The sequence below is a fragment of the Nelumbo nucifera genome, chromosome 8 (assembly GCF_055504915.1).
Source record: "Nelumbo nucifera cultivar China Antique chromosome 8, China Antique-T2T, whole genome shotgun sequence".
NCBI classification, from domain to species: Eukaryota; Viridiplantae; Streptophyta; class Magnoliopsida; order Proteales; family Nelumbonaceae; genus Nelumbo; species Nelumbo nucifera.
The window spans coordinates 27026541-27053609 of record NC_142656.1 but is presented as its reverse complement, the minus strand read 5'-3'; the positions used below and the strand labels follow the sequence as shown (position 1 = coordinate 27053609).

General features: G+C 34.1%; 2 protein-coding genes across 2 annotated transcripts; one reads left to right on the top strand and one right to left on the bottom strand.

Moving 5' to 3' along the window:
- Positions 1-110: 110 nt before the first annotated feature.
- Positions 111-605, bottom strand: LOC104605466 (protein SRC2 homolog). Its single transcript, XM_010270245.1, has one exon. It carries the CDS (start codon positions 603-605, stop codon positions 111-113), a length of 495 nt encoding a protein of 164 aa, XP_010268547.1.
- Positions 606-5023: 4418 nt separating this feature from the next.
- LOC148789789 (class V chitinase-like) lies at positions 5024-6269 on the top strand. The gene is made up of 2 exons (XM_088894013.1): positions 5024-5810; positions 5992-6269. The coding sequence occupies exons 1-2, from the start codon at positions 5039-5041 to the stop codon at positions 6009-6011; spliced, it is 792 nt and encodes a 263-aa protein (XP_088750139.1). The 5' UTR covers positions 5024-5038; the 3' UTR covers positions 6012-6269.
- The last annotated feature ends 20800 nt before the right edge of the window (positions 6270-27069 follow it).

The following is a 27069-nucleotide window of genomic DNA, read 5'->3' as shown; positions in this document are numbered from 1 at the left end:
GGACAATTGGAGGGAGAAAGAGAGAGAATCACATGTAGGGCGTTTCTCTCTCCCACAAATAACCACACCAGAGAGACAGAGAACAAAATAAAATAAACACAACCTGATTCCTAACAGATTCCTCCAGAGATGATCTTTAAGGTCGCCTTGAGGACAAGTTTCATCCCTCTCTTCAATGGACCAGGAAGACTATAAGCGGTGATATCTGGTGAGAAACGATACGAAAACTCCACTATTCCTTTTCTCTTTGAGAGGTTACGGTCATGACGAAACTCCTCATCAGTCCCCTTATTGAAGAGGTCCTTCAAGGCGATCTTCACCTTTCCTATCTTCTTATCGCAGATAAATGGACACCGTTTCTCGTACAGCTCAAAGACGAGCTTGACTTTGTTATATTGGAGCTTTGACTCTTCGACATGGAAGCTCATTTCAGTAACCCACTTGGGGTTGTTCCCACCAGTCTCGTCTGGCTTAGTTTCGAACCTCCTCTCTGATGTATCTTTGCTCAAAGAAACCTTGGCGTACACATTGGTTATACCATCCTTCAGATCTCTTGCAGATATCATCTTGATTTGCATCGACCTGCACTCCACCAATGTGTTCATCTTCGTTTCTTCTTTATCGTAGACTGTGTATGAATCGGTGTTATATAGAGAGAAGGAAGACAACCAGAAAAAATTTGGAACCACATTAGCCGTCTAGTCAATGGGTTTTGAATTTAGTGATCAGAGGAGAAAACAAGATAACACTTTATCATCTCCTTCCAAACGCAGCCTTTAGAAAAAAATAAAGAAAAAAAAGGAAAGCAAGTTGCTAAATATGTTACTGAACAGCAAAAATGAGTTATCAGATTCCTTTTGACGCCATTATAGTAATGGGGATGACGAAGGCCGTTAATGTCGATAAGTGCAATTGGTAAAAAAAAAAAAAAAAAAGGATTCAAATAGCCAATCACTTGTATTAGCGTCGACGTGATAATTAAGATTTATAATCTCACCTACGATCTTAGAATTTTCTATAAAAGAAAAAACAATTTCAGATATTAAATACAATAAGATGATAAAGAGATGACAGAATGTATGGATATTGAACAACTCAACTCGTAAAGTAAACGGCCACTTTGTAGTCACGTCAACTTTGTATGCTATGCTCTTATTAAGCCATCTACATTATTGGTTATGCTCATTTTTGCTGACTTCGCAACTGAGTTTTTTCGCAACTGAGTTTCAATCACCGTGATTTTTCGCAACTGAGTTTCAATCATATCGAAAATCTATAATGACAGAAAAATATGATATTGAAAAGGCTACCCATCATATGGCCACATCTTGTTTTGGAGCGCCATTGCTGACTTCCCAATTTTTTTTTATTTTTAATTTAAAATTTGCTTTGAAAATGATTTACTTAAAAAAAAAAAAGAAATTCATTAGCCTAAATTAGTTTAACATTTAGTTAATGTCTATTTGAATTGAAATGAATACAATTTGTTTAAGAACATATCATATGAATAATATTTAAAAAAATTAATAGAAGTTATATTTTTCAAAATTTAAAATATATATTATATATAAAAATATTTAAAACATTACAGTCGGATCAAGGATGTGACTTCACTCCCAGCCCGGTCAGAGGAATCTCCATACCCAAGCTGATCGGGTTGGGGAGGCTGGGTACCGAGCGAGATGAGGGCAGATTCAATGATCACACTGTTATTAATTACAACCCTTGTTAGCCGTGTATAGGGAACATCTACATATTTCTAGATGTAGGGTTTGTAGATGTAGAGCTGTAAGAACAATTTTTATAAACACCATGTTTGACATCGATGCAATTACTCTAAAAACGGCAACATATCAGTGCCATCGGAAAAAATAGTGCTCTAAAAAACGCCTTGTAACCATTTTTTCATAAAAAATAGTGCTTTAAGTCATACCTTGAAAATTGAAAAGGCATGATTTGGAGCAATGTCAAAATTGGCATTTCCTAGATCTGCAGCTCATTGCTGCCACCAAAGACATGAGGTCTTTGGTGGCAGAGACGTGGCACTGGATAATGGGTACCAATGATGAAAATGTTTCCTGTAGCATTGGTATCAAGAAGAAAACGTTGTTATTGTTCTAGGAAACATCATACCAGCAATGCTTCCAAACAAAAAAAAAATATTGTTTTTTCAGAAAATGACACTTCCAACCCACACATGATAAAACAATATTGTATCTGCGACATCGATGTCAAATATATACCAAATTAATTAGATTACAAGCGGGATTGGGAAAATTGTCATTCCTAATAAATTGGCTCCAAAAGTCCAAAAACCCAACTAGGCATTGATTCCAAATAGAATTGTGTAAATTGCAGAAAAGGATGCTGATTTTGAAAAATTTACGTTGCAGGCTGCTTCTGAGGTGGTTACACTCATCCTCCTTCGGACTTGACTTTGTGGATTTCAAATTTTCAACAAACTTTGTGCTTATTGGTTTATTCATAAGTACAGGAGTTAGCTTATATGTCTTATCTGTATCTTTTTTATATTATACTAGCGGGGACCTATGTGATGCACGGAATTTGGTAAAAATGTGAAATAAAATAATGTAACAAAAAAACAAACTTTACTAATGTATTAGTGTAATTAATGTAACAAAATAGACTTAATTAATGTAATTTCTCTGCAAAAAAAAACTACTTTACACTCCACATTTTATAATAGAGTTGAGCCATCTTGACTGCTTCTTCATTGTCATCAAACCTATAATGTAAATAAATAAATATTAAATTAACTAATGGGAATAATTCAACTATATCAATTATTATTAAATGTTCTTTACTATGATTGAAGTAATTCTTCCTCTATGAGAAAATCCCTAGTGAAAAGACAAACAAATTGCTGAAAAAATCAATACATAAGGATGCATTTGTCTTTAAAACATGTTTTAAATAGCAACTTTAATGTGTCCTATGTATTGCAGCATGTAGCTTCAATTGGTCAAGCCTTAGTTAGAAATGCAGCAGTTACTTTCCTTTTCATAGTTTTTATTGTAAAATCATTTACTAATCTGGAAATTGAGTTATTTCAGTTTCAATTTTGTGTTGTATGAAATATAAAACATAAACGCCATATTCTTCTATTCTTTAAATCTAATGTGGAATGCTTATATATATATATATAATATCTGTCTCTCAACTTTGTTGTACTTTGCAAAGTTCATCCACATTGCAAGCCAAAGTTGCTGATCTGAGCTTTTTTTTTTCTACAAGCGATGAGTAAAGGCATTGTTGGTTTCCCAGAACAGGTAATGAATTCAGTGACGTCTCCCGTATTTCCACAAATGTCATGATCGATAATATATAATAGAAATCTAATTCGAATTGAAATATTTGATATCCGCTAGATTAGATATCGAATCAAATTACAGAGAGACCCTACAATGAGAGGGAGAAAGAGAGAGAATCGCATATAGGGTGTTTCTCTCTCCCACAAATAACCACACCAAAGTGAGTGAGTGAGAGAGAGAACAAATTAAAATAAAGACATCCTGAACAGAATCCTGCACTGATAATCTTTAAGGTTGCCTTGAAAACGAATTTCATCCCTCTCTTCAATAGACCAGGACGACAATCAGTGACGATATCTGGTGAGAAAGGATACGAAAACTCCACTATTCGTTTTCTCTTCGAGAGGTTACGGTCATGACGAAACTCTTGATGATTCCCCTTATTAAAGAGGTCCTTCAAGGCGATCTTCACCTTTCCTATCTTCTTATCGCAGATACATGGACACCGTTTCTTGTACAGCCCGATGACGAGCTTCACTTTGTTCTCTTGGAGCTTTGACTCTTCGACATGGAATTAGCTCATTTCAGTAACCCACTTGGGGTTATTCCCACCAGTCTCGTCTGCCTTAGTTTCGAACCTCCTCTCTGAAGTATCGTTGCTCAAAGAAACCTTGGCGTACACATTGGTTATACCATCCTTGAGATCTCTTGCAGATATCATCTTGGCTTGTATCAATCTGCAACTTACCAATTTGTTCACCTTTGTTTCTTCTTTCTCTTAGACTGTGTGCATGAATCGGTGTTATGTAGAGAAGGAAGAGGACCAGAAAGAAGTGAAATAAAGTGATACACATTGTAGCACATTATAGAAGGATCGAAGTAATGAACTGTATAATTTCCCACAATTAGTACCAGACTCGGTATGCGATTTTTTTTTTTTTTTTTTTTTGTGTGATCAATGGGCTGATGACGGTGTAATTCACCTTATGATTATTATTATTATATCTATATATTGGTTCAATTTTATATTCTTACTAATGCAACTGTTTTTGGCGGGAACATTAATTTATCAAAAGACAACAACCAATGGCTACACCTAGTTTTGTTAAGAAATCAGAAAAAGAATAGTAAGGAGTTCATGAACAGAGCAATTTTAGATTCCACAAAAGAAGCCAAGTAAGATGTTAAAACACAAGGCCTTTATTATTTTTATGGGTTTTCTTGATTTGGGGTTGGTTGGTGCTCATATTTTAGATTTTCATGTGTTTGCTTAGGAGACTATTGTTTTGCTACCCATGCAAATTCGATTCAATCGACCACATAGGCTTTGATCCAACAATACATGTGGCAATTCAGAAATGGTCCCAGATCAATAGAGCACCAAAACATTCACATCCATTGATTTTGCCCTGTTATTGCATCTGTATAGGAAAACTTATGCAGCTGCCAGTAGGGGTGAGCAAACGGTTTGTTCGGTTTAAAATCGAACCGAACAAACCAAACTTTTCAAAGATGAACCAGTGGAATTGGAAACCGAAGTTTGATTAAACCGAACAAACCAAACCGAATTTTTTTGGTTAATTCAGTTGTTTCGATTAAACTGAAATTCGAACAGGTGGGTCATTCACCGAAAAGTGAAAAAAGAAAAAGAATAACAGTTCAGTCTTGCTCAACGTTGCAGTGTAGTCTTGGAAAATAAAAGTTCATTCTTGCACTCTTGCTCACTATTGTGTTCCTTCACAATACCAGCTGACTATTTTTCTTCCATGGCAAGTGATGTCACTTCTCGGAAGGAATTCATTGATTCTTCCATAGAAATTGCTCTAAAACATTCATTCGATGGGCTCAACCTTGACTGGAATTTCCTCGATACCGAAACTGATGATATGACTAACCTGGGTCTACTTTTGAAGGAGTGGAGAGCTAACGTGAAAGCCAAGGCAACTTCCGCTAGCCAACCGGCGGAATTGCTCTTAACGGCATCTGTTTATCACTCCCCAGAACGTCGTGCAGGCCGTGCAAGAATAACTTACCCAGTTGATTCAATGAAGGAGAATCTGGACTGGGTCAACGTTAAGGCTTATGACTATTACATGCCGTATTCGTTTCAGGTTACTAGTTCTCATGCCCCTCTATACGAGCGGCATGGCCGACTCTGCACGAGTTCCTGCATCCAATCCTGGATTAGGGCCGGGTTGGCTCGTGATAAAATAGTTATGGGTTTGAATTTCTATGGCTTCGCATTTAAGCTCGCTGACCCTGCAAAAAATGCTCTGGGTGCACCAGCAATTGACCCCTTTACCGCTGACGGTAAAATGTCTTACAAAGAAATCGATGCCTTCATTCAGAAAAACGAAGCAGCAATATTATACAAAGCAGACTTGGGGACCAATTACTGTCATTCTGGATCAACTTGGATTTGCTATGATGATGTAAAGGCAATTAAAACCAAGGTTAAATATGCTAGTATGGAAAGACTACGTGGATTTTTCGCCTGGAACGTCACTGATGACGACGAGTGGATCCTTTCGGGAGTTGGTACGTATTATAAGTCCCACCGATCCAAACTCTTCATTTCTTTACTTTAATATGCATCAGAAATTAAAGTAGAGACAAATTAAATTAGATGACTACTTGCTCAGATCCTAGTAATTACTTACATGCAGCAGTACTGATTATATTATTAATTGTTTAATGTTGCTTTAATTTGCTTTTGCAGCCTCAGTAATGTGGAAATGATTAAACTGCATGCGATTGCTCAATACGTGGATTGATGCTGTGATTGCTATGGATCGATCATTGATCTTTATATTTTAAATAAAGACAGGGCTACCAGTTCTAACAGTCCTCCTTAAGTTGTAGTGTTTTAGATCTCTAGTTTGCTACTGTGTCTCCTGCCCTGTGTGCTATAGTATTTGGTCTTTAGTCTGTTTGTGTTCCTTCACTTTTCAGTTAGTTGTTATTGCTGTCATTTTAATTTGCTGGTTTAATGAAATATCAATAAAGGAAGTACTTTTGAAAAAACTAATTAAACCTCCCTTGAGGCTTATGCTTTATACTAAAACCTTTCCTTAATTTGTTTTCAAAAAGTACTAATTAATTAACAACTCCATCTCCTATCAAATATTGTTTTAACTCTTATGTCTAAAGGAGGAATTAAAAGGAAAAAAATATACCCTAAACAGAGAGACAGAGAGTCTAGTTCAAACACAACGAATTAATCTGAATTTCCTCCTCAAATTAAGGATGGTCGCTCGTACCCACCTCACAGCACTTGAAGCATTAATTCATGCTTGAGTGCATTCCGTGAAATAATTCTTTTGCTTCCAAGTTTGACACAACTGTTGCAAGAGGCCACTTGGGTAATGGTAGAGACTTGAAATTAGGTAATGAGGGTCAACCGAGGTCTTGCATGTTTTTGCATTTGGAGCACCGGCCCAAATATCAGAAAATCTTGAACAGTTCATCAATCTTCAAGTGTCCCGAGGGAATAATATTAAAAGGTCTCTGGTTCACCATCTCAGCAAATTGCAAATTAATATATATAACCCACAGACCAGACATGAACAAGGGTAGAGTAACAATTTACATCATTGTAATTAGGAAGGCTTCGCTTGTTTTCCAACATCTTACGAACAAGTATTCCGAAGGAGCTTATTGGTACGTAATCTGCTGATGAATTTAATGGAATTGGCTTTGTTTTCCAACCAATTGACATTGACAGGACCCATTCAATTCCTTAATAATATATTTAACGACACATCTCAAGTCTGAGAGGTATATATATATCTCATGCAGAACAGCTTTTCAGGTTATCTTCCCATGTATATTGGACTTCGCCTTCCTAATTTACAAAAATAAAGATAAAATTAGAATGCCAATTCAAAAAAGCTTTTGTCATTGTCTTCATTTTTCTTGTCAATGATGAGAAAATGAAACATGGCTACAATGATATTGAGCTCTCATGCGACAGAGCATCAGGGCTCCTCTTCCTCCGTTTAGTGTTAAAGAATCCAGAAGCAAGAGCTTCCAAGGCTCTAGTGGTCAATGGCCGGTTTCTAGTGCTATGCCTCCTAGCATTTGCAATATGCTGCTCTTCTGTGGTAGCAATGTTGTTTGAGGTTTGTAACACTCCTCCATGTGCTGTCTTTCAGATGGAATGGATGACCCCCTTGACTTGGGTCATCCTGGCTGTCTGTCACCTCCATGAAAAAGGGCTCATCAATTTCAAAATCCGGTGGGACATGGGTAGGTTCAGGTCAATCAATGTCCGGGGTTTTGGTTTCTCATGAGGTAGTTCTGTGCCGAAAAAGTTCTGACCAGGAATGCCTTTGCAGATGCCGTCGCAGCACTTGTCCGGATTGTCTTTAGCAGAAGAGCTAGTAGATGATGCCTTATCCAGAGACATACCCATTTGAGAAACCATGTTTTCACTTCCATCAGGTGAGTCTGACTGGCAATGGGGCTCCTCCTGTCCTGGAGCTACAGAGAAATTGTTCAAACTGCGACTACAAGCAGTTAATCTCCGCCGTTTTGTGACAGGAGCTAAATAGTTTGAGTGGCCAGATTTCACTCTCCGGCTAAATGGGTTCTTCCTCTGATGTTTGTTATTAGACATATGGACAGATAGATCCTTGTGATTGTTCTCTGGGAAATTCATAGGAACTGGGTTATTCATTAGCTTCTCCTGCACCAAAACACTAAGCACACAATCTGACAAATCAGAGTGCACTCCCTTGTCAAAGATAACCTTCATTGGGCTGGAAGTATTGGTATTTGCTTGATCATTTGACAACACGTCAGCAGAATCTGGCTCATCTGTTGGCTCCTCAGAGCTATCCTCATCTGTTTATCTTGAAAGACTTGGGCTGCTCAGAATGCCAGCCCCTTGCTAGAAAATGGGGCCAAACAGCTTCCCAGAATAGACCATTTGACCGAGCTTTGCTTAATCTGAAGTCTCCAGTTAGAAATTTGATGATGTCTCCAGATGTAATGAACAAGGAATCTGCAATGAACATATTGAAGGCTGAAGTATGTTTATTGAAGGATTCTATATTTTAAGTTCAGTTCTAGTATTATTAATTATCATGGTGTCTCAAATTTTTCTTTACTTCATTAAACATGTTTAGATCTTAAGAACACAACTTTTCAAGTGCCATCAACAAGCCCGTGGAAAATCGTATGAAGCTTTCATGTTGAGCAAATTAGTTCCTGTTGTGGGAAACATCTGTGAATCTAATTGGAATAAAAACAAAGTTAGCTGAAGACATTGCAGAAGAAGTCGATGTAATATTGAACTCAGCTGCTAAAACAACCTTTGATGAAAGGTTCGTCTTCTTTTAATATATATAATTGGCTTGTCTTTTTTTGATGGCATTCATAAATCAATATTTAGTTATCTAATTCAGTCCTCAAATGGGTTCATAATTTAAAAACAAAATATTCAGGTATGATGTTGTTATGGACACAAACACACAAGGACCCTGTCGACTTATGGCCTTGGCAAAGAGATGCATGCAATAACCTTAAGCTCTTTCTGCATGTGTCAACTGGTAAGTAATTAATTAATGTTTAAACAAGCTCAAACAACATTCTGTGAATTCAGTTGGAAACAATCAGATTGGTGTTTCTTCTGGAACAGATTATGTTAACAGCGAGAGAGAGGGAAGAATATTGGAGAAGCCCTTTTGTGAGGGAAGAACATTCTGTCTAAAATGAACAAGCAATTAATGCATTCTGATCATTTCCACCTTGTTTTAATGGTCTTTCAAATGTTACCGGAGAGCCCACTTGGTCTCCCTTTTGTCTCACTGAAAGTGCAAATTGGCCTGTGAGTGGTGATTCCAAAAAAGTGAGGCCATCTCATATGAAGTGGAAGACAGGCAAGAGCCAATACAGAAGATCTTTTATCACTTGTGTTTATTAGGATTTGTTGTCAAGACTTTAAGAGTCGGATAAATATATTACAAATCCTTGTCTGGGGCTTCTCATATCTTCGCCCGAACCAGATTCTGTAAGATTTGGAGAACTTTCCTTTGATTTGAATTTTGTTGCTTTGACATGGTAGGTTGATATGTGGAACTATATTTGCAATCTTGTTGTCATCAGAGACAACTTGGTGTGGTTGATGTCTTAGTCTTAGAAAGTTTAGAACCCAAGTTCCAAACTTAACCACACACTTTGTACTGGAGCCTTGAAAAAGTTTTAAACTAAAACGGGGAGGGTTCCTGACTTCCTGAACGGTCAAACCACTGACGGCATAATCAGTGGCCAAATGATTCCAATTCCATGTTAATTTTTTAAAATTGATGTAAATAGTTGAGTGTTACTGATACTCCTATTTTTTTAGAGAAGAGAATCTTAAACAACCTTCTCTTCATTTCTTGAGTTCAATCAAAGTTGTGAAATATGGAATAATTCGAGGGAGAGGTGTACGTTATGGTGAGCAGTAGCCTAAAATGGACATCCTGTTATTTCTTTTAATTTTACTTAATTAATCAGTTGTAAAGGATATGATTTTCTAGTGAATTCAGTTAATAACAGAGATGAAGCTTCAGCTGGACTGGTTGGTCACACTTGAGTTCAATGAAGATTTGATGCAAAAAGAATCAAGTTCTAAGACAACAGAGAAAGTTGAAGTGGAATCTTTTCAAAAGATTCAAGAGTAACAAATTGACACAACTATTGATGTACCTGAAGAGCACATTGAAAATTTTGAAGGAGAGACTCACGGTGATCAAGGTCGATCGAGGAGAACTACAAGACCTCCTGTCTGGCTTGAGGATTATGTAACAGCTTATGCTTGCATTACAGAAGAGCACGAGCCTTGTTCATACCAGAAAGCATGCAAATGTCCAAATGCTCCTCATTGGCAAATGGCAATGGAGGAAGAAATGGAAGCTCTGAAGAAAAACAAAACTTGGGACTTAGTCAAACTACCTAAGAATCAAAAGGCCATTGGTTGTAGATGGGTGTACAAACTCAAAAGGGACACTAGTGGGAATATCGAAAGATACAAAGCTCGACTGGTTGTAAAAGGATATGCTCAGAAATCAAGTATCGACTTCAACGAAATATTTTCTCCTGTTGTTCGATTAAGTACTATTCGTATTCTATTAAGTATGGCTGCAATACTTAACTTGGAGCTAGAGCAATTAGATGTTAAAACCGCATTCTTGCATGGTAATCTTGAAGAAGAGATTTATATGACTCAACCTGAACGCTTTGTCGATAACGACAAAAAGGATATGGTTTGTTAGCTTACCAAATCACTTTATGGTCTAAATAGGCGCCAAGGTGTTGGTATAAGCGATTTGACTCCTTCATTGTGAGCTTAGGCTTTACCAAATGCGGAGCAGATCATTGTGTCTACACATACTTTAGTAATGATCACTTCATCATTTTGTTGTTATATGTTGATGACATGCTAGTTGCAGGTACTAATAAAGGAAGTATCTCAACACTCAAAGCTTGTTTAGCTAAGGAGTTTGACATGAAGGATCTGGGGGCAATTAATCAGATTCTTGGGATGACGGTATTGTTAGACAGTGTATGCCCTTAGCTCCAATCAGATTGATGTACATTATGACATTTATTGTAAATGAATAAAGTACATATTTGATTCATGTTATAGTGGTGTGTTTCTGTGTAATACCCTTAAACTGGACACTTATGAGACTCGTGTTAGTTTAGAACTTTCACAGCCGTTGGATTAATCTAGGGAAATCTATCCTGCTAAGGCTAACACTGATGTACCGCCAAGTTGGTTGGGGTGGCTTGTCTCAACTAGTAGGGTGAGACCCGAAGTACATGCAGTGTGGGTTTTCTTGAAACCCTGAACCGGACCAGAATTTCAGTATTGCCCTCGACCTTGGTGATTAGTGGGCAAAACTGGAATGTTACACCTGACCCCTAGACTCGATTATGATACTGCACTAGATGTCGGATTGGGTTGTTTTTGATATGCCAATCAATGAGATCCTTAGAAAGGGTCAAAACTTGGGTACGTTGGGACAGTTCGAGAGTTCATCTGAGTGGATGAGTTGTGTTAAACTAGGAGCCCGCACACGCACATGTGCATGCGCCCACACCCGCACCCTGGGCCTGGCCCGACTCAACGTATGCGTGTGAAAAAAGCAAAACTACAAATATACTCTACTTCCACTCATTTTTCAAAATATGTGAAACAATGAGTCTTCCTATGCACTCAAAGGTCGGAAGATGAAAAAACAAAAAAAAAAAAAAACAAGAGAGAGAGGAGAGAGGATCTTGAAATTTTGAATCTCCCTCCAACACAATGTATGAAAACCACCCCCAACCCCTCCCCCCTCACATGCATGGAATATCTATATTGCTCTCATCCTATGGATTCCTACCCATAAACAAAAAAAAAAACAAAATTACAAATATATTCTACTTTCGCTCATGAAGTATTCCTATGAAGTCAAAGGTAGAAAAATGAAAAAGCAAAAAAAAAAAAAAAAAACAAGAGAAAGAAAAGATATTCTTAAAATTTTAAATCTCCCTCCAACACAATATAAATACATTGTATCAAGTATTTATCATCTTATTGTATTTATATATGAAAGTGGTTCTTTTTCTATAGAAAATTCTAAGATTGTAGTTCAGATTACAAATCTTAATCATCACATAGACGCTGATACAAGTGATTGGCTATTTGAATCTTCTGTTTTTGTCTTTACCAATTGCACTTAGCGACATTAACGGCTTTCGTCATCCCCATTAATATAATGACATCAAAAGGAATCCGATAACTCTTTTTAGCCCCCTTTTCAATAATACAGAATTTTGTTTTCAGAAACATATTTAGGTTTTAGCCTTTACAAGTTTACGTTATGCATTAGCGACTTGCTTTCCTTTCTCCTTTTTTTTTTATCTCTCGTAAACCAAAAGAATTTTATTAGTGCGAATTTCAAATCCATGATTCCCATTCCCATAAATGAATCTTATCTACTAGAGCATAGAGCATAGCGGCCTTAGGTTGTATTTATTTGGACGTAGAAGGGTTTTATGGAGATTAATCTAAATCAATTGACATCATAAATTGTGAAAAAAAATAAAAAAAGAAAGACATCTTACATCTACTTCTCATCCATATTTGCTGTATCATTCAATTCATCATGGTTTTTTAATCATCGTTGACCTCAGCGGTTGGACAGTTTGGCCCAGAAATCGTTTAGCTACTCAACCGGTTTCGTTTAATCCTAAATCATAATCTTTTCAAGAACTGTTGACTTGGTCAGTAATCCATTGACCTGGGTAATTGAGGGGATGTTTAGAATCATGGTCATTTTTCAAAAAAATGGTGTCACGTTAGATTTACATAGCCATTTCAACAAATGCCCATGTATCTCATTGTTTGGTGCTGATTATTAAAAATTCGGGCATGCCTCGAAAATCAGGACCCACTGCAGTATGAAACCCCATATATCGGTGAACCATTTCCCCCAACAGTTGATTAATGTGTATCCTATGTAATACTTACTTGTCAGCACATACATGAAAAACAGTGATGAAAATCATCTTACGAAACAGTATAGTGTTGCTAATTGCCTATGTGACAGAAGCGTTTTTTTTTTTTTTTTTTTTTGGGAAAAACGGGTCTTGAAAGCATGAATGTTTTTTCTTAAAAACCAGTTCCTGAACTATCAATCAGCTTGAGCCAAGAAACTGTTTTAGCCATTTTTATTCTTTATTTTTTTTAAATTGCAGTGAATCATCCATTCAGACTGAACGGTCAAACCACTGACGGCATAATCAGTGGCCAAATGATTCCAATTCCATGTTAATTTTTTAAAATTGATGTAAATAGTTGAGTGTTACTGATACTCCTATTTTTTTAGAGAAGAGAATCTTAAACAACCTTCTCTTCATTTCTTGAGTTCAATCAATTACTTAAAAATAATTATTAATTAAATGAATAATTAATATAATTATTAATAATTAAAATTTATTACTAAGTAAAAAATTATTAATCATTAAAAATTAATTTTTACTTAATTGTAAAGAATATTAATTTTAAAATTATAACTAATAATTATTTTAATTATTAATATAATTAATAATAGTAAACAATTATAATTAATAATTATCAATAGTTAATAATATTAGTTTTTAGTTATAGACTTTTTATTAAATAAGGTAATTAATAAAAAATATGTTCATTTTAATTTTTTAATTATTTTCAATATATAAATTGACTTGTTGTTTTTTCATAATTTTCCATATTTTTATATAAGTTTCGGCATTTTTTTCAATATAATTCAGTATTTTCAATCTTCTTTGCTTATTAGTATTTTCTTCATTAATTTTCAGTAATTAACAGTAATTTTAATTTAAGGTACAAACAGTAATCCAAACGTTTTCAAATACATGGCATATCAAAAGCACAAAATATCCAAAAAAATTCCAACAACAAAATAGAAACATATCAATCACGTAAATGACATAAATAAACAAAAAACTTTCAAATGAGTTAACTAAATACTGTATGTATTGAAAATACTGTTAATTAATAAAATACTATTTTTAATAAATACAGATAATTTTATTTTTTTATTATTTTCAGTATTTAAATTAACATTTAGGTTTTTCATAATTTTCCATATTTTTATACAAGTTTTAGTATTTTTTCAATATAATTCAGTAACTTTTCTTTATTATTCAGTATTTTTAGACTTTTTTGCATATTAGTTTTTTTTCATTAATTTTCAGTATTAATTATTCATTAAAAATTAATATTATTTACTATTAATAACTAAAAAATAATAATATTTCAGAATAAAAAATTAATTTTAAATTTTTAATACTTTTTTATTATTTTCAGTAAATACTGTAATGAATAATTAGTGGGAATTATATTTATTAATTGCAGTAATTTGTAGTATTTTCAACAATTTGTAATTAATAATTACTGTAATTAATAATACTGTAATTAATTTTCAGTATTTAAATAATATATTTATTAAACTGCTTTTCAGTAAATACTGTAATTAATATTTATTAATACTGCTTTTATTAATTACTGTAATTAATATTTATTATATATTTATTAATTAATAATGACAGTATTTATTAATTAATAAATACAGGATTTTGGAAAACAATATTTTAGTAAATACTTTAATTAAATTAAATACTGTAATAACTTAATTAATAAATACAGCATTACTAACCCGTGTTCTACACGGGCGGGTCCATATGACCCGAAACGTGTTTTCGGAAACGGGTAGAAGACGACTCCCTTAGTTCGTCATCTCCACCCGTGCGGTGAAACGGGTCATGCGACGCCGTATCTTATTTTATAGCATTTTTTTCATTTTTTTCGGATTTCTTTCACGTGTAATTGGTCAGTTCGTATGTTTTTTATATATTTTTTACTACAAAACGTTAATGGTTGAGAAAATCATACCTGTTTTTTTTTTTTTCTTGAACCAACTTGAAACTTGTATTTTTCACCGGAGAACCAACTTGAACTGTGTATTTTTCACCAGAGAACCAAATTGAACCGTGTATTTTACACCAGAGAACACACCCGAAGCGACATATGAGAACCATTAAGCAAAAATCGAAAATGAATCTGAAAAAAAAAAAAATCCAGCGAAGAAAACAAACCTGGTATGTGGCTTTATTCTTCTGTGTTCACTGAGATGAGAAACTTTTCAGTGAGTGTGATAAACAACCAAGAAAATCAATGAAGGAGAGCCGTAAAACCACACTGGAAAAGAAGCTTGGAAATGCTCTTCAAACTTTTTGAAAATGACAGTACTCCCGTTCATGCACAGAGATCTCTTACTTAGTATATGGGAGATGCTTTGAACAGAGTGGACCAATGACCGAATAAGCTTGGAATTGCTCTTCAAACGTTTTGAAAATGCCAGTAGTCAGTTCATGCACACAGATCTTCAACTCAGAACGTTGTTGGTTTTCTTCTTAGAAATGTAGTGGAAGAGGAAAGATCACTTGGTAGAGATGAGAGATGCATTGAACGGAGTGGACATGATGTTAGTTTTTAGTAAATGACATTTTTGCATTGGTATAGATGTAGGAATAAATGCACACAGACGTAGGAAAAAAAAAAAAAAAAAAAAAAAAAAGAAAATTCGAAAATTTGAAAAAGTGGGAAAGGGGTGGGGGAGAAAGGAGACACCTGCGGCTATGGCTGGGTTTCATCTTGGAAATGTTTTCAGTTTGCTACTACCACTATAAGAAAATATACCTGTGGTTATGGATAAAACTGTACTATAAATCCACAAAACTGTCTGTAGCTATAGGTCTATAACTACGGTCAGAAAACAGTAGCTACAATGGAGGTGGCTATAGCTAATAGTTATTGATGCTATCAGCCCTAGCTAAAACTAACCTATACTACCTTCTATGTCAGTGGCTAAAGCCCAATTTAATAATTATATTTAAAGTTTTAATTACGGATTTTTAATTAATTATGGCTACAAAATTGACTCTTTAGCTACAATTTATTTTACAATCATAGCTAAATGTTTCTTTATAGGTACGGTACGGTTTCAAAGTGCTCAAAGCTATAACATTTATATCTATAGCTACGGTTTTAAAATTACCATAGCTAAAAATAAAAATCTGAATCTATAGCTACAATTTACTTTGACCATAGCTAAAATTAAATAACTATGGACTTAGCTTGTCTGTAGCTAATAAAAATAAGAACCTATAGCTACAGCTAGGCAGTTTATAGCAAAAAAAAAACATGAATCATAGCTACAGCTCTTAACTATTCGTAGCTAAAATTATTGATATATGGTTGATGGCATTTTTTTCCTATATCAAATACAAGCACGATATATTCCATTCATAATAAAAGATGGAATTCGAATTCAAAATTCAAATAAAAGATTTTAACATGAAAAAATGAATTACATTTCAAGGTGTTTTAATACATCCATGTGTTTAAAACCTATTACTAGGCCTGTAAATGGAATTCCAAAACCCAAATTCGAATCTGAGATTCGGCATAATCGAATCGGATATTCGGTGGAATTTGAATACCATTTTTTACCAATTAAATTATCATATCAAATTCGGATATGCATAGATTCTATTTGATAAATATCCCAACCGATTATTTATACAAGTATATAACTAAAAAGAAGGTTAAAAAAGTAAGAAAAAAACAATTTCATAATTGAAAAAATGAGAAATAACATTCGAAGATTCAAAATTGAAGCTTACCTCTCTCCAATCTCCACTCTCCATCTTTCAAACCCTAACCCTTCGTCCCTCCCTTCGCCATCACCAGATGCCACCCAAACAACCACCATCACCAGTCACCGCCCCTCATCCTCTGCTACTCCGCCTCTCCTCAGTCCTCTCTCGTCACTTCGTCAATCGTCTCTCATATTCTCCTATCCCTCATCCTCTGCTTCTTCATCAGTCATCTCTCATCTTCTCCTCTCTTGTCACTCATTGACTCAACATCGCCGCCGCCCAAGCAACCACCATCACCGAATAGATTCTTAGATGCTCACTGTTGCAAATGTTCACAGGGTGCGTACAGTTGTAGAGATAGGTGGGTTCACTCTTCACTAGTGAAGTTAAACTGGAACTCACCACTGCCACCTGCTACTGGATTAACTAATGTCGCCGCTCGCTGCTTGTTGGTGGTAGATGATAAAAGATGAAGCCCAACCAAAAGGTCGTCGACACCTAGGTGGGAAGACAAAGTCTCGAAAGGGAAGCAGGAAGGGGTTTTGCGTTCTCTCCACTGCCACCCACTGATGGATTAACTGATGCCGCCGCTCGCCGCTTGCCAGTGGTAGATGACAGAAGATGAAGGCTTCAAAGCCCAGCTAAAAGTTCGTCGACGCCTGGGCGGGAAGACAATGTCTCGAAGGGGAAGCAGGAAGGGGTTTTGTGTTCTCGCCACTACCGCCCACTACTGGATTAACTGATATCGCCACTCGCTGGTGGTAGATGACAGAAGATGCAGGCTAAAGCCCAGCCAAAAGGTCGCTGACGCCTGGGTGGGAAGACAAAGTCTCAAAGGGGAAGCAGGAAGGGGTTTTGCATTTTTTTTTTCAAATTGCTATTTCTATTAAGAATAGGATTTGAGAAATTAGGAGTTAAGATAAAGACTTAAGAGGGAAACTATTTTACCTACTCACCCCTAGTTGACAGAGCCATCGATGCAGAAATTAGGAATGTGATTCAAGCTATTCCATGGTTAATCTAGATGGAAGTTGACAAGATTATCATGTGTTTGGACGTTGAATTCATGTGTTAGGAATGTGATTCAAGCTATTCCATTATAAAAATGTATGAGTGTGATGCTTTCCCTCCTTTTCTAAAAGAATTCTATTGTTGTAATCTTTTAGTTTGTTTTATATGAATTAATTATATATATATTTCTGTACTCCACATAATAGGTTATATGTTTTCAAGGTAGCTTTTAGTTGCTTCTTCCTATATTATTAGTGTGGAGTAGGGAGTTTATTTCCTTTTCCCACGAGTTGTTTATCTTATTAATGTAATGATTTCTTCAGCTTCATTCCTATACACAATGCTATGTTTTTAATTCTTAGGTCAATACTTATTTTATGTGATCTTTCCTCAAGCTTTTACTTTCTACTTTATTATTTTTTTTGAAGCCAAAGGAAATAAAATTTATATCATAGAACAAGTTACATCTCATCCAGAGTAATAGATCTAACGAAATCTAGAGTAGTCAACCAGGTCATAGCACAATTGTATCTCCGTGGGCTAAACAATTACAAGAGCGAGATGTATGAATATAGTTGATTGAAAGAAAGCAAGAAGCAAGATGCCTACATTCCAGAATGGTAGAATGTAATCTCCAAGCTAAGGAGGGTCTGCACCCGAAGAGAGAATGTCAATAATGTGCTTTACATCACTTTCAATGATGAACTAAAGAAGCGATGTCCATTGCAATGGAACATCTCAGACCTTCCAAAATTGCTAAGGCTTCAGCTTCTGTAGGGGAAGAACATTGGAGGGGAGCACATCTTCCTAGAATGAAATCTCCATTATAAATTTGTGATCTCGGATAACAATTCCTAACGCCGAGTGAAAAACACTCCACGCACCATCTGTATTAATTTTTAGGATTCCGGTTGGAGGTTTGATCCGCCCCGTGAAACGGCTTGTCTATATTTCAATTGATGGATGCATACTAATAATTTTGGATATATTAGCTTTAGAGGTAATTAGCCAAACCATCCAAATGACTTCTATGATTTCATTTGGTTCTTGATTATAAAAGGTAGAAATAAATGGTAACTAGCCAAATACTTATGCATGGTTTGGTGCTCTGCCAACTTTTCAACAATGAAAGGCAACATCTGCATAAAAATGATAGATAACATTGCCAAACTAGAGATCATAAAATATAATCTGTTTTATGTCAAAAATTATAAATTTTGGGCAAGATCATGGATGGAGAAAAACAATAAGATACCAATTAACAAGTCATATTATAAGCAATAAGATACCATTAGAAGGCTCTAAAGCAGTTATTACTATTCTTGGGAAGCCTTCTATCATGTTAGACAAACTTAAACCATTAGAGAGTAAATTCCCTCCCATGGCTAAAAAATGGTCATTTGCTATTAAATCCTCTATAAATAAAAAAGTTCAACTTAATTTAAAAAGAAGCAAATGCAAAAGTAAGAGTTTGAACCAAGGCTTGTAAAAAATAACTTGTGCATTCATTGTACATATTGTAAATAGTTGTTTTCCAAAAATCAACTTAGGCTAGAGCCATTTTGAAGAAAATATCCCTAAGCTTCAATAGTGTTAAAGGTGAGCTTGTTTGAGAAGTCATAGAGTTTGTGTTGTCTTATCCATTTATTGTGATCTCCTTCCTTAGGCTAAGCATTTGTTGATAACTCAAGTTTAGTTTGTTCTTGTATAAAATTTGTCAATTGAAAGGTTTCTCTTACATAAAAATTTGCTCTAGTGCTAAAGATGTAATGATATTTTGAGAACGTAAGTGTTTAATTTGTTGAATGCCATTAAATTCTTGTTGGCACCTCTATAACCCCAATTACAAGGTGTTGCAGGCACTTGGAAGCCTTGTTGGTTTAGGTATTATAGGCACCCATGTAAGTCCAACTAGTTTCAAGTATTATAGGCACCCATGAAGTCTTGCTGGTTGTAAATGTTTGGCTAGCACCCAAAAAGTCTAGTCAGTTAATAGAAACCCTTAATGTGGTCTAAGGTAGAGGACATAGGCAAGGTTGGTGGAACCTCTATAAAAACCTTATGTATCTCCTATTTTGTTTTTTTTCTTTTTAATTTTCAATTTGTTTTCTTTTATGTTAACATTCTCATAAATGCAATAACTTGATCCTTTAGATCTTGCAGATCTGTTTTTTACTTTATTTCTCTTTGTTTTCATCTGTAAGATGCAAAGCCATTAAGTACAAAGTCTATTTCTCTAGCTACTACTGTTAGTACAAAGCCATTAAGCCATCTGTAAGATCTGTTCTCACCACCACTTCCCAACTTTTAGAAGAAACGGTCACCAATTTCCTTTCTAATGATCAAGATGCATTTCTACTACAATGAGTTTGAAAGTTTTGCTATGCAACTAAAGAAACTTCTTTCTTTTAAATATTTGGCTTCATCTACATCAACCAAAGGGCCTCTTCTCCACTCAAGGGTTTAACAATTGCTTTGCAAAACGAGCTTTATTCATCTTTGAAGCTTGTCAAAGACCAAAACCTCCTTTAACCTGGTTTGCAAATCCTCCTCCAAATTTATTAAGGATATAAACCGCACCAAGCTTTTAATTTTTTTTTTTGTTTGTATTTATTTCATAATGGGTTAATCCATTCTGCCCTAAACGGTTGAACAGCTCATGACCGATGGCCTCAAAGGAAAAGTGGCTCCATTTCCAAGTCATTTTTTAAAACATTGCCTTAAACAAACCATCCACCAATTTCACTCACAATCTTCTCAATTAAATGGTTGGACCTTGATACCATCTCAACCTTTCTCACTAACTAAAACACTAAGCCCCAATTCTATCTCTTTAACCCACCATTAGGCTAATTAGATACTTCATTGAATCCAAAACATTAAAAAAATATATACTTCTTCCAATTTTGCCCACAATCTTGTTTGTCTAACCAAAATTTGAAATTTCGACATGTTTAAAGCGTATCGTATTGTATTTTTCAAATTCTGATACAAGATATATATGATGGAAAATCGATGGTATCGTTTTTTTTTCACCGTATCGGATCCATATATTGGGCCGCATTGGAAGTGTATTGAATGTATTGATAGCGTATCAACCGATATGCTAAGAAAAGGATATGGGCAAAAAACAAGAAAAAATAAAATAAAAGGGGAAAGAAGGCATCTTTCCCTTGACACAAGCCTTCTTTTACCCCCCCCCCCCCCCAATGGCTCTAAAACTCCAAATCTCATTCATAAAGTGCTAGATATGCAAAAAAAAAAAAAGTGTGAATCATTAATGTTTTTTGAAAGTTTATCAAGTTTTGAAAAATATTACAAAAATAGGTAATTTTTTCCTTTAATGCTTGAAAATATTTGAATCTATGTTATGTGTTATAAGTAGATTTATGAAAATATTGTGAAGAGATTTGGAAAAAAATCTAAAAAGATAAAAAAAAAATGAAATCATTTTTTCGTCTACCTAAAAAGACTTATTATTATATATATATATATATATATATATATATATATATATATGGATTATCTATCATGTCCATAGATCAATTGCAATTTTCTATTCAACATTTTTTTTATTTTTTATATTTTTAGAATTAAAAGTAATTAATAATTAATTATATTTTATGATCTAATCACAAGGATTGATTATATTATAGATCTATGGATGATCTACTATATCCATAGAGCAATTAAAATTTCTTCTTCAATAATTATTTTTTAATATATTATATAATGTTTATTTGTATTTTATTTTTATAATTTTTTAAAATAAATAATAAATAATTATTATTTAATAAGAAATAATTATTAATTATATTTGCACTTGGAAATTATGCAAATCCATGTTTTATGGTTGGATAGGATAGTTGGGTTTTCTCATCCTTTAAAACTTAAGAATTATAATTTGTAAATTATAATTAAGTATAGGGTTTTTTAATAAAATTATAATTGACTACGATATAATTTTTTCAAAAAACCATTAAAATATATTAATTTAATGTATGTACACCTCATTGGGGCCTTATATTTAGTGTTATAGATGTATTTTTATGATTTATTGAAGTATTTATAGTGTTTTCATGTATATATGCATATCTTAATTTTTCTCCGATACACATATGTATCCAAGGCATATCTCAATACATCTTTTAAAATTATCTTTGTGATACACTTGATGTTTCCAATACTTTAAACCTTGTATCTAACCATTCATCAAAACAAGATCCCATTATGACCGCTCATTGGCTAAAATATGTCTCACCTTAATTAGACTCCACTCTTGGAGGCATTTTGTAACCAACCGAACATTACCATTAAATCCAAGACCCCTAAAATCAATACCGTGGCAAAATTTTGAAATATATGTTTTATAAGGATTTCATTGTTCTTATAAAAAATTGGTTTTTATTATTTATTAGTTTTTCTATATTTTGGGTTACTTTTAGAGTTTTTTTGTTTTCATAATTTAGCAAGCAATATTTTATGAATTAAATTTATTTTCTATAGTTTTTGTGATTTTTTGATATTTTCGTAGTTGTTTCTAAACATTATGCAGTTATTATAATATACTTCTTTTTAAAAGTATATGGTTTTTAATAATCTATGTGTATTTTGTGGTATCTACACTTTTAAGAAATTTTAATTCTTCTAAAATATTTAATTTTTATGAATTTATTTATAAATTATACATTTTCTATATTTTTCATTTTTTTGCAATTTATACATTTTTATTGTCAATTTTTGTGATTCTTGAATTTCTATTTTTTAAATATTTCTACAATTTTTTGAAATATACGATTTTAATGAACTTTTTTGCTATTCTGAAAATTCTATTATTTTCTATAAATTTCTGGATTTTCTATGTTTTTTAGGGTTTTAATGAATTCTTGTTTTTTGTAAAATTCCCAAAATATTTTTTCTAAGTTATATGCAATTTTTTATCTTGTATTTTATAAAATTTCTGAAGTTTTTCCATAAATATATGCAATTCTTGTAATTTTTTGAAGTATATGTTTTCAGATTTTTTATATATTTTTATAATTTCTATGTTGTTTCATACAATCTTTTCAATGTTTGTGAAATATATGGGTTTTGTGAATTTTCCCTATTTTCTTCAATTTCCTATATTATTTATAGTTATTTTTTCATGAATTTTTATTTTTTGAAATATTTTTTTTGTTCTAATATTTTTTATTTTCATGAATATATGATGTTTCTAAAGGTTAAACAGTACTTTATAAAAATATATGGTTTGTATAAATTTTAGTTATTTTCTACAAATTCTAATATTTTCTACCAATTTCTAATTTTTGTGTTTTCATGTTCTAAGTTCCTATAGTATTTTTCTAAATTATATTCAATTTTGTGTTTTATGAAATTTCTTTAATCCTTTGTTAATTATATCTGCAATGATCTTATGAATTTATATCTATTATTTTAATTCGTTATATTTTTTTCAAATTTTTTGTTTTATTAATTATTGTGCACTTTTGCTATTACTGCACATTTTACTAAAATTTGTCTTTTTATAAATATTGTATTTTTGAAATTATATATTTTATTATAAGAAAATCACTTCTATACAATTAACACAAATCAACCACAACTACTCGCATGAAAAAATAAAATCCTCATCACTATATTGCAATACATTTTGGATCCAATGCGTTTGAACTCAAAGGGATTTTCCCTTCGAGTCCACTAAAATTTTGACATATCATTTGATGCTCAATTGGCCATCACCTAACTAGTTGAAGCTTTAATGCTGATTATGACTAACAAAATTATTTTTAAATAAAAATTGATAAGATATCAACTCTTTGTAAACAAAAATTGACAGAAAACTCCAAACCCTCACGTTCTCAGACTTAAGCCCTTCTCCTCCAGCCATTAGTGGGAAGACAAAATCTTCCTCACAGTTGTGGCTTTGAATATGGAAGACAAACCTTCACGTTCTCAGTCCAAACACAACTCAAACCTTGCTCCCCCAACTGTTAATGGGAAGGCAAAGCCAACGGTTCAAGAAGGAAGGATGAAAAACCCTAAACACATACAAATAGCAAATCACCCTTTAATTTGAACACTCTTGACGTTTGAAACTTTCCATTAATACCGTTTTCATCGTTGTTAAAATCCACTCTGTTGTCGTTTGAACACATTGGTGAAGGCTTGTTGTTGTTAATGGTTGGGGGAGCAAGGTTTAAATCCGAGAAAGGGAGGGTTTTGGAGTTTTCTGTTGATATCTTATCATTTTTTTATTTAGAAATAATTTTTTCAGTCATAAGCAACATTAAAGCTTTGGGCAATTGTAGGTGATGGTTAATTGACCACCAAATGATGTATAAAAGTTTTAGTGGAATCCCTTCGAGTCCAAATGCACTGGATTCAGAGTGCCATATAATACAACTTATTTTAAGTTTTTAACATTTTAAGCCGCATTTTAAACTTTCTATAAAAGTGAAAAGAAGGAAAATAAGTAATGATAAATATTAATGAAATTTATATTGGTTTCTTTATAGAATACATCACCATCATCATCTAAGCTATCACAATTATACAAAATTGACTACATTAGTCCTGTTTTGAAATGTCAATATATTTAATGTCATATTCTTTTGAGTCAAATATTTAATGGCATATTCATTCTTAAATTATGAGCACTTAAACCCATTTCCTTTGCAATCTACCCTTGGCCCTAGAACAGAAATGAGGCAAGTTTGGGGAGGGTTTTATAAATTCTAGACCCTACCTGTCTCTCTAAACCTCCCAATCCATACACAATTAGTCCAAAGCCTATAGCAAGTTAGATTTTGAGAATCCAAACCCTCCCATTAGGGGTGTAAATAGAGCAAATTCAAATCGAATTAGGCTTGATTCGAATTTGAAACTGATTAAAAATATAAGCATTTGAATTCGATTCGATATTCGATGGTTTTTGAAAACACTAAATCGAATTCGAATTCGTTTATATAATCGAATATCGAAATCGAAAATCTCTCTGACTTCTCCAGATGAGGAAGAAGAATTCTTGTTCAAATTTTTTTCTCATTCTCTATTGATCCAACCTCCAAGAAAAAAAAGAAAATACAAATCAAAAAAAATGTTTTTGAATAATAGCCATCGATTTGGTATTGCTATGTTGGTGTGTTCTGCAACAATCATGGAGAGATCGCTATTGGTGTGTTCTGCTATTTGGTATTGCTATGTTCAACTCTACAAAATGCATAAAGAGAGAGGAATAAAAAATGCAATTCAAAAATAAAGAATCAAAAAGACTTAAACTTGTAAAATTGTAATAAACCGTAGAAGAAATGCAGCATGAACAGAAGGACTGAGAAGAATAAGAAAGTGAATAGTAAAATTGAAATGATTCAAATGCAAGTAGTGGGAGATAATAAATGAGACAAGCGCCATTTGATAACAAAATATTTAAATAATATTTAAAAAGTGGAAGATAATACATGCTTCATATATGGGTTCGCCCCCCCCCCCCCAGGTTCGCCCCCAAAAACATCCCACGGACTCACAGCGCGTTCGTTCTCAGAACTCCCCCCTTCGAGTTCCGCCAGTCAACGCCGACGATCGTTCCGGCAGATTTGTTTTTATTCTCAGTTCTCATATCTGTTTTTTCTCATTTTTTACGTTGTTTTTTGTTTTTTCTGATTTTCTATCTTCCGTCCTCAGAAACCCGTCGGAGCTTGCCCCCCTTCGAGTTCCGCCAGGAGCAAGGCCTTTGGCCTTTGCAACGAGTTAACCAAAGTCTTACCCACCCCACCTGTACTATGATCCCACAGGAGCAAGACCTTTGGCCTTGCTGCAACAACAAGTGCTGAAGCTGTATTGGGTGCAGAGGGAGGGACAGGTGGAGAGTATGAACTATCCTGGGATACAGGTTGCTGTTGAAGCTGCAAGAATGTTAATCCAAACATTCTGAGGATTAAAAAGTGTCAAAGATGAGTTAATCGGATCAGATGAGCCTGCAAGTCAATGAATAAGTGTCAAATATGACTGCATATAAAAACACAGATATGAGAACGGAAATTACCTCCGATAAATAAATCTTCCGGAATGATCGTCGGCGTCGACCGGCAGAACTCGAGGGGAGAAAGCTCCGGCGGGTTTCAGTTCTGAAAACGGAAGGTCGAAGGTTCAGGTGAGGATGAAATTCGAGAGAGAGAGAGAGAGAGAGGAGTGAGAGTTTGAGAGGGAATGACCTTTTGGGCGAAGTGGGTTAGCTCCGCACGTTGAGAGTCTAAATCGCGTGTGGAAGGACACGCGGCGCGCTGTGAGTCCGTAGGATGTTTTTGGGAGGCAATCTAGTGGGGGGCGGATGCGAGGGCACCCCACTTGTACATCTCAGGATGCATGCTAGATGTGAATGTGGGGCGCCAATGCGCTGTGTAAGATGTGCAGTATCAGATCGTGCTGGGAGGGTGTTGGAACTTTTTTTGTCGGTAGGTGATCCCAACTCTACTGTTTCTTGCTGCAATCTGAAAGACTACTTTGTATATGGTGGTGTTTGGAGTTATGTACAATAATCAGGAGTTAGGATTTTATGAGTTTTAGTGTATTCTCTTTAGTTTTGGGAAAGAGTTGTCCATTAGACATTTTGCAGGAACTACCTCATTTGATGTTGTTGATTTTACCGTATTTAAGTTTTGGGAAAATCTCTTAAACTACCTCTCCAATGCCTCCTGAGAGCAGGTAGAAGCATCGCATTTACACCCCTTCGATTACCGACCGGATACATTCAATGTAAAGGTAAGAGGCATTGTTGAAAATTTCAATACATTTAATTTTAATTTTGAAAATTTAAAAATCAATGAAGGGCATATTTGACCACAAAAGAATAATTTTGAATTTAGAAAAAAATGGATAAAACACTTAAACATACTTAACATTTTAAAATGAACTTAAATATACCACTAGACTTGAGCATACCTTCCATTGGCGAAAGTTAAATATAAACTCAAAAAATAAATAAATAAAAAATCCTATTTTGCCCTTCTATGTTTTTTAATAGATGAGTCCTTTTATTTTGAAAATCTGAAATTGACTTACCTACACCCGCACACTCACACCAATTACAGTAAACATGAGATTATTTTGTCTATGTTTACTGCCAAAGCCCAAAATAATACACCACCTGATCGAGTTCAACCGGACAGTAAGTAAATTTCAACCCAAGTGAACCATGAAATGCCCACCACCCAGGTGAACCACAAAACCCAGCTATTCATGATACAAATACAATAGGCCGAACAATCAATAATCTAAAACCAGAGGTTTTCTATCAGGCTGCATGTTTTCCCAAAAGAAAATGCCGCTTCAATTGTTAAACCCAGGTAAACCCAAAACCCAGCTCCAATAACAACTGTATAATACATCAAGAAGAATTATTCTCATGACTTTTTTTTCAAATTAGGCTTTTGTAACTCACAACCTAATAGTAACAATAGAAAGAGTTCTAAATGACTGAAATTATAAGTAAGAAAATGGTTTTATCTTCTCTTTGGTTTTTCTTTTTTTTTTTTGAAAATTTAAAAAAAAAATGGAGGATAAAAAAGTCATAAGGCATGTTTAAGTT

Bases quoted from the DNA above. Each gene is read 5' to 3' on its own strand.
- LOC104605466 (XM_010270245.1), bottom strand. From the start codon at position 605: ATGAACACATTGGTGGAGTGCAGGTCGATGCAAATCAAGATGATATCT.
- LOC148789789 (XM_088894013.1), top strand. From the start codon at position 5,039: ATGGCAAGTGATGTCACTTCTCGGAAGGAATTCATTGATTCTTCCATA. The intron at 5,811-5,991 runs GTACGTATTATA...TTGCTTTTGCAG, and splicing joins GTGGATCCTTTCGGGAGTTG to CCTCAGTAATGTGGAAATGA.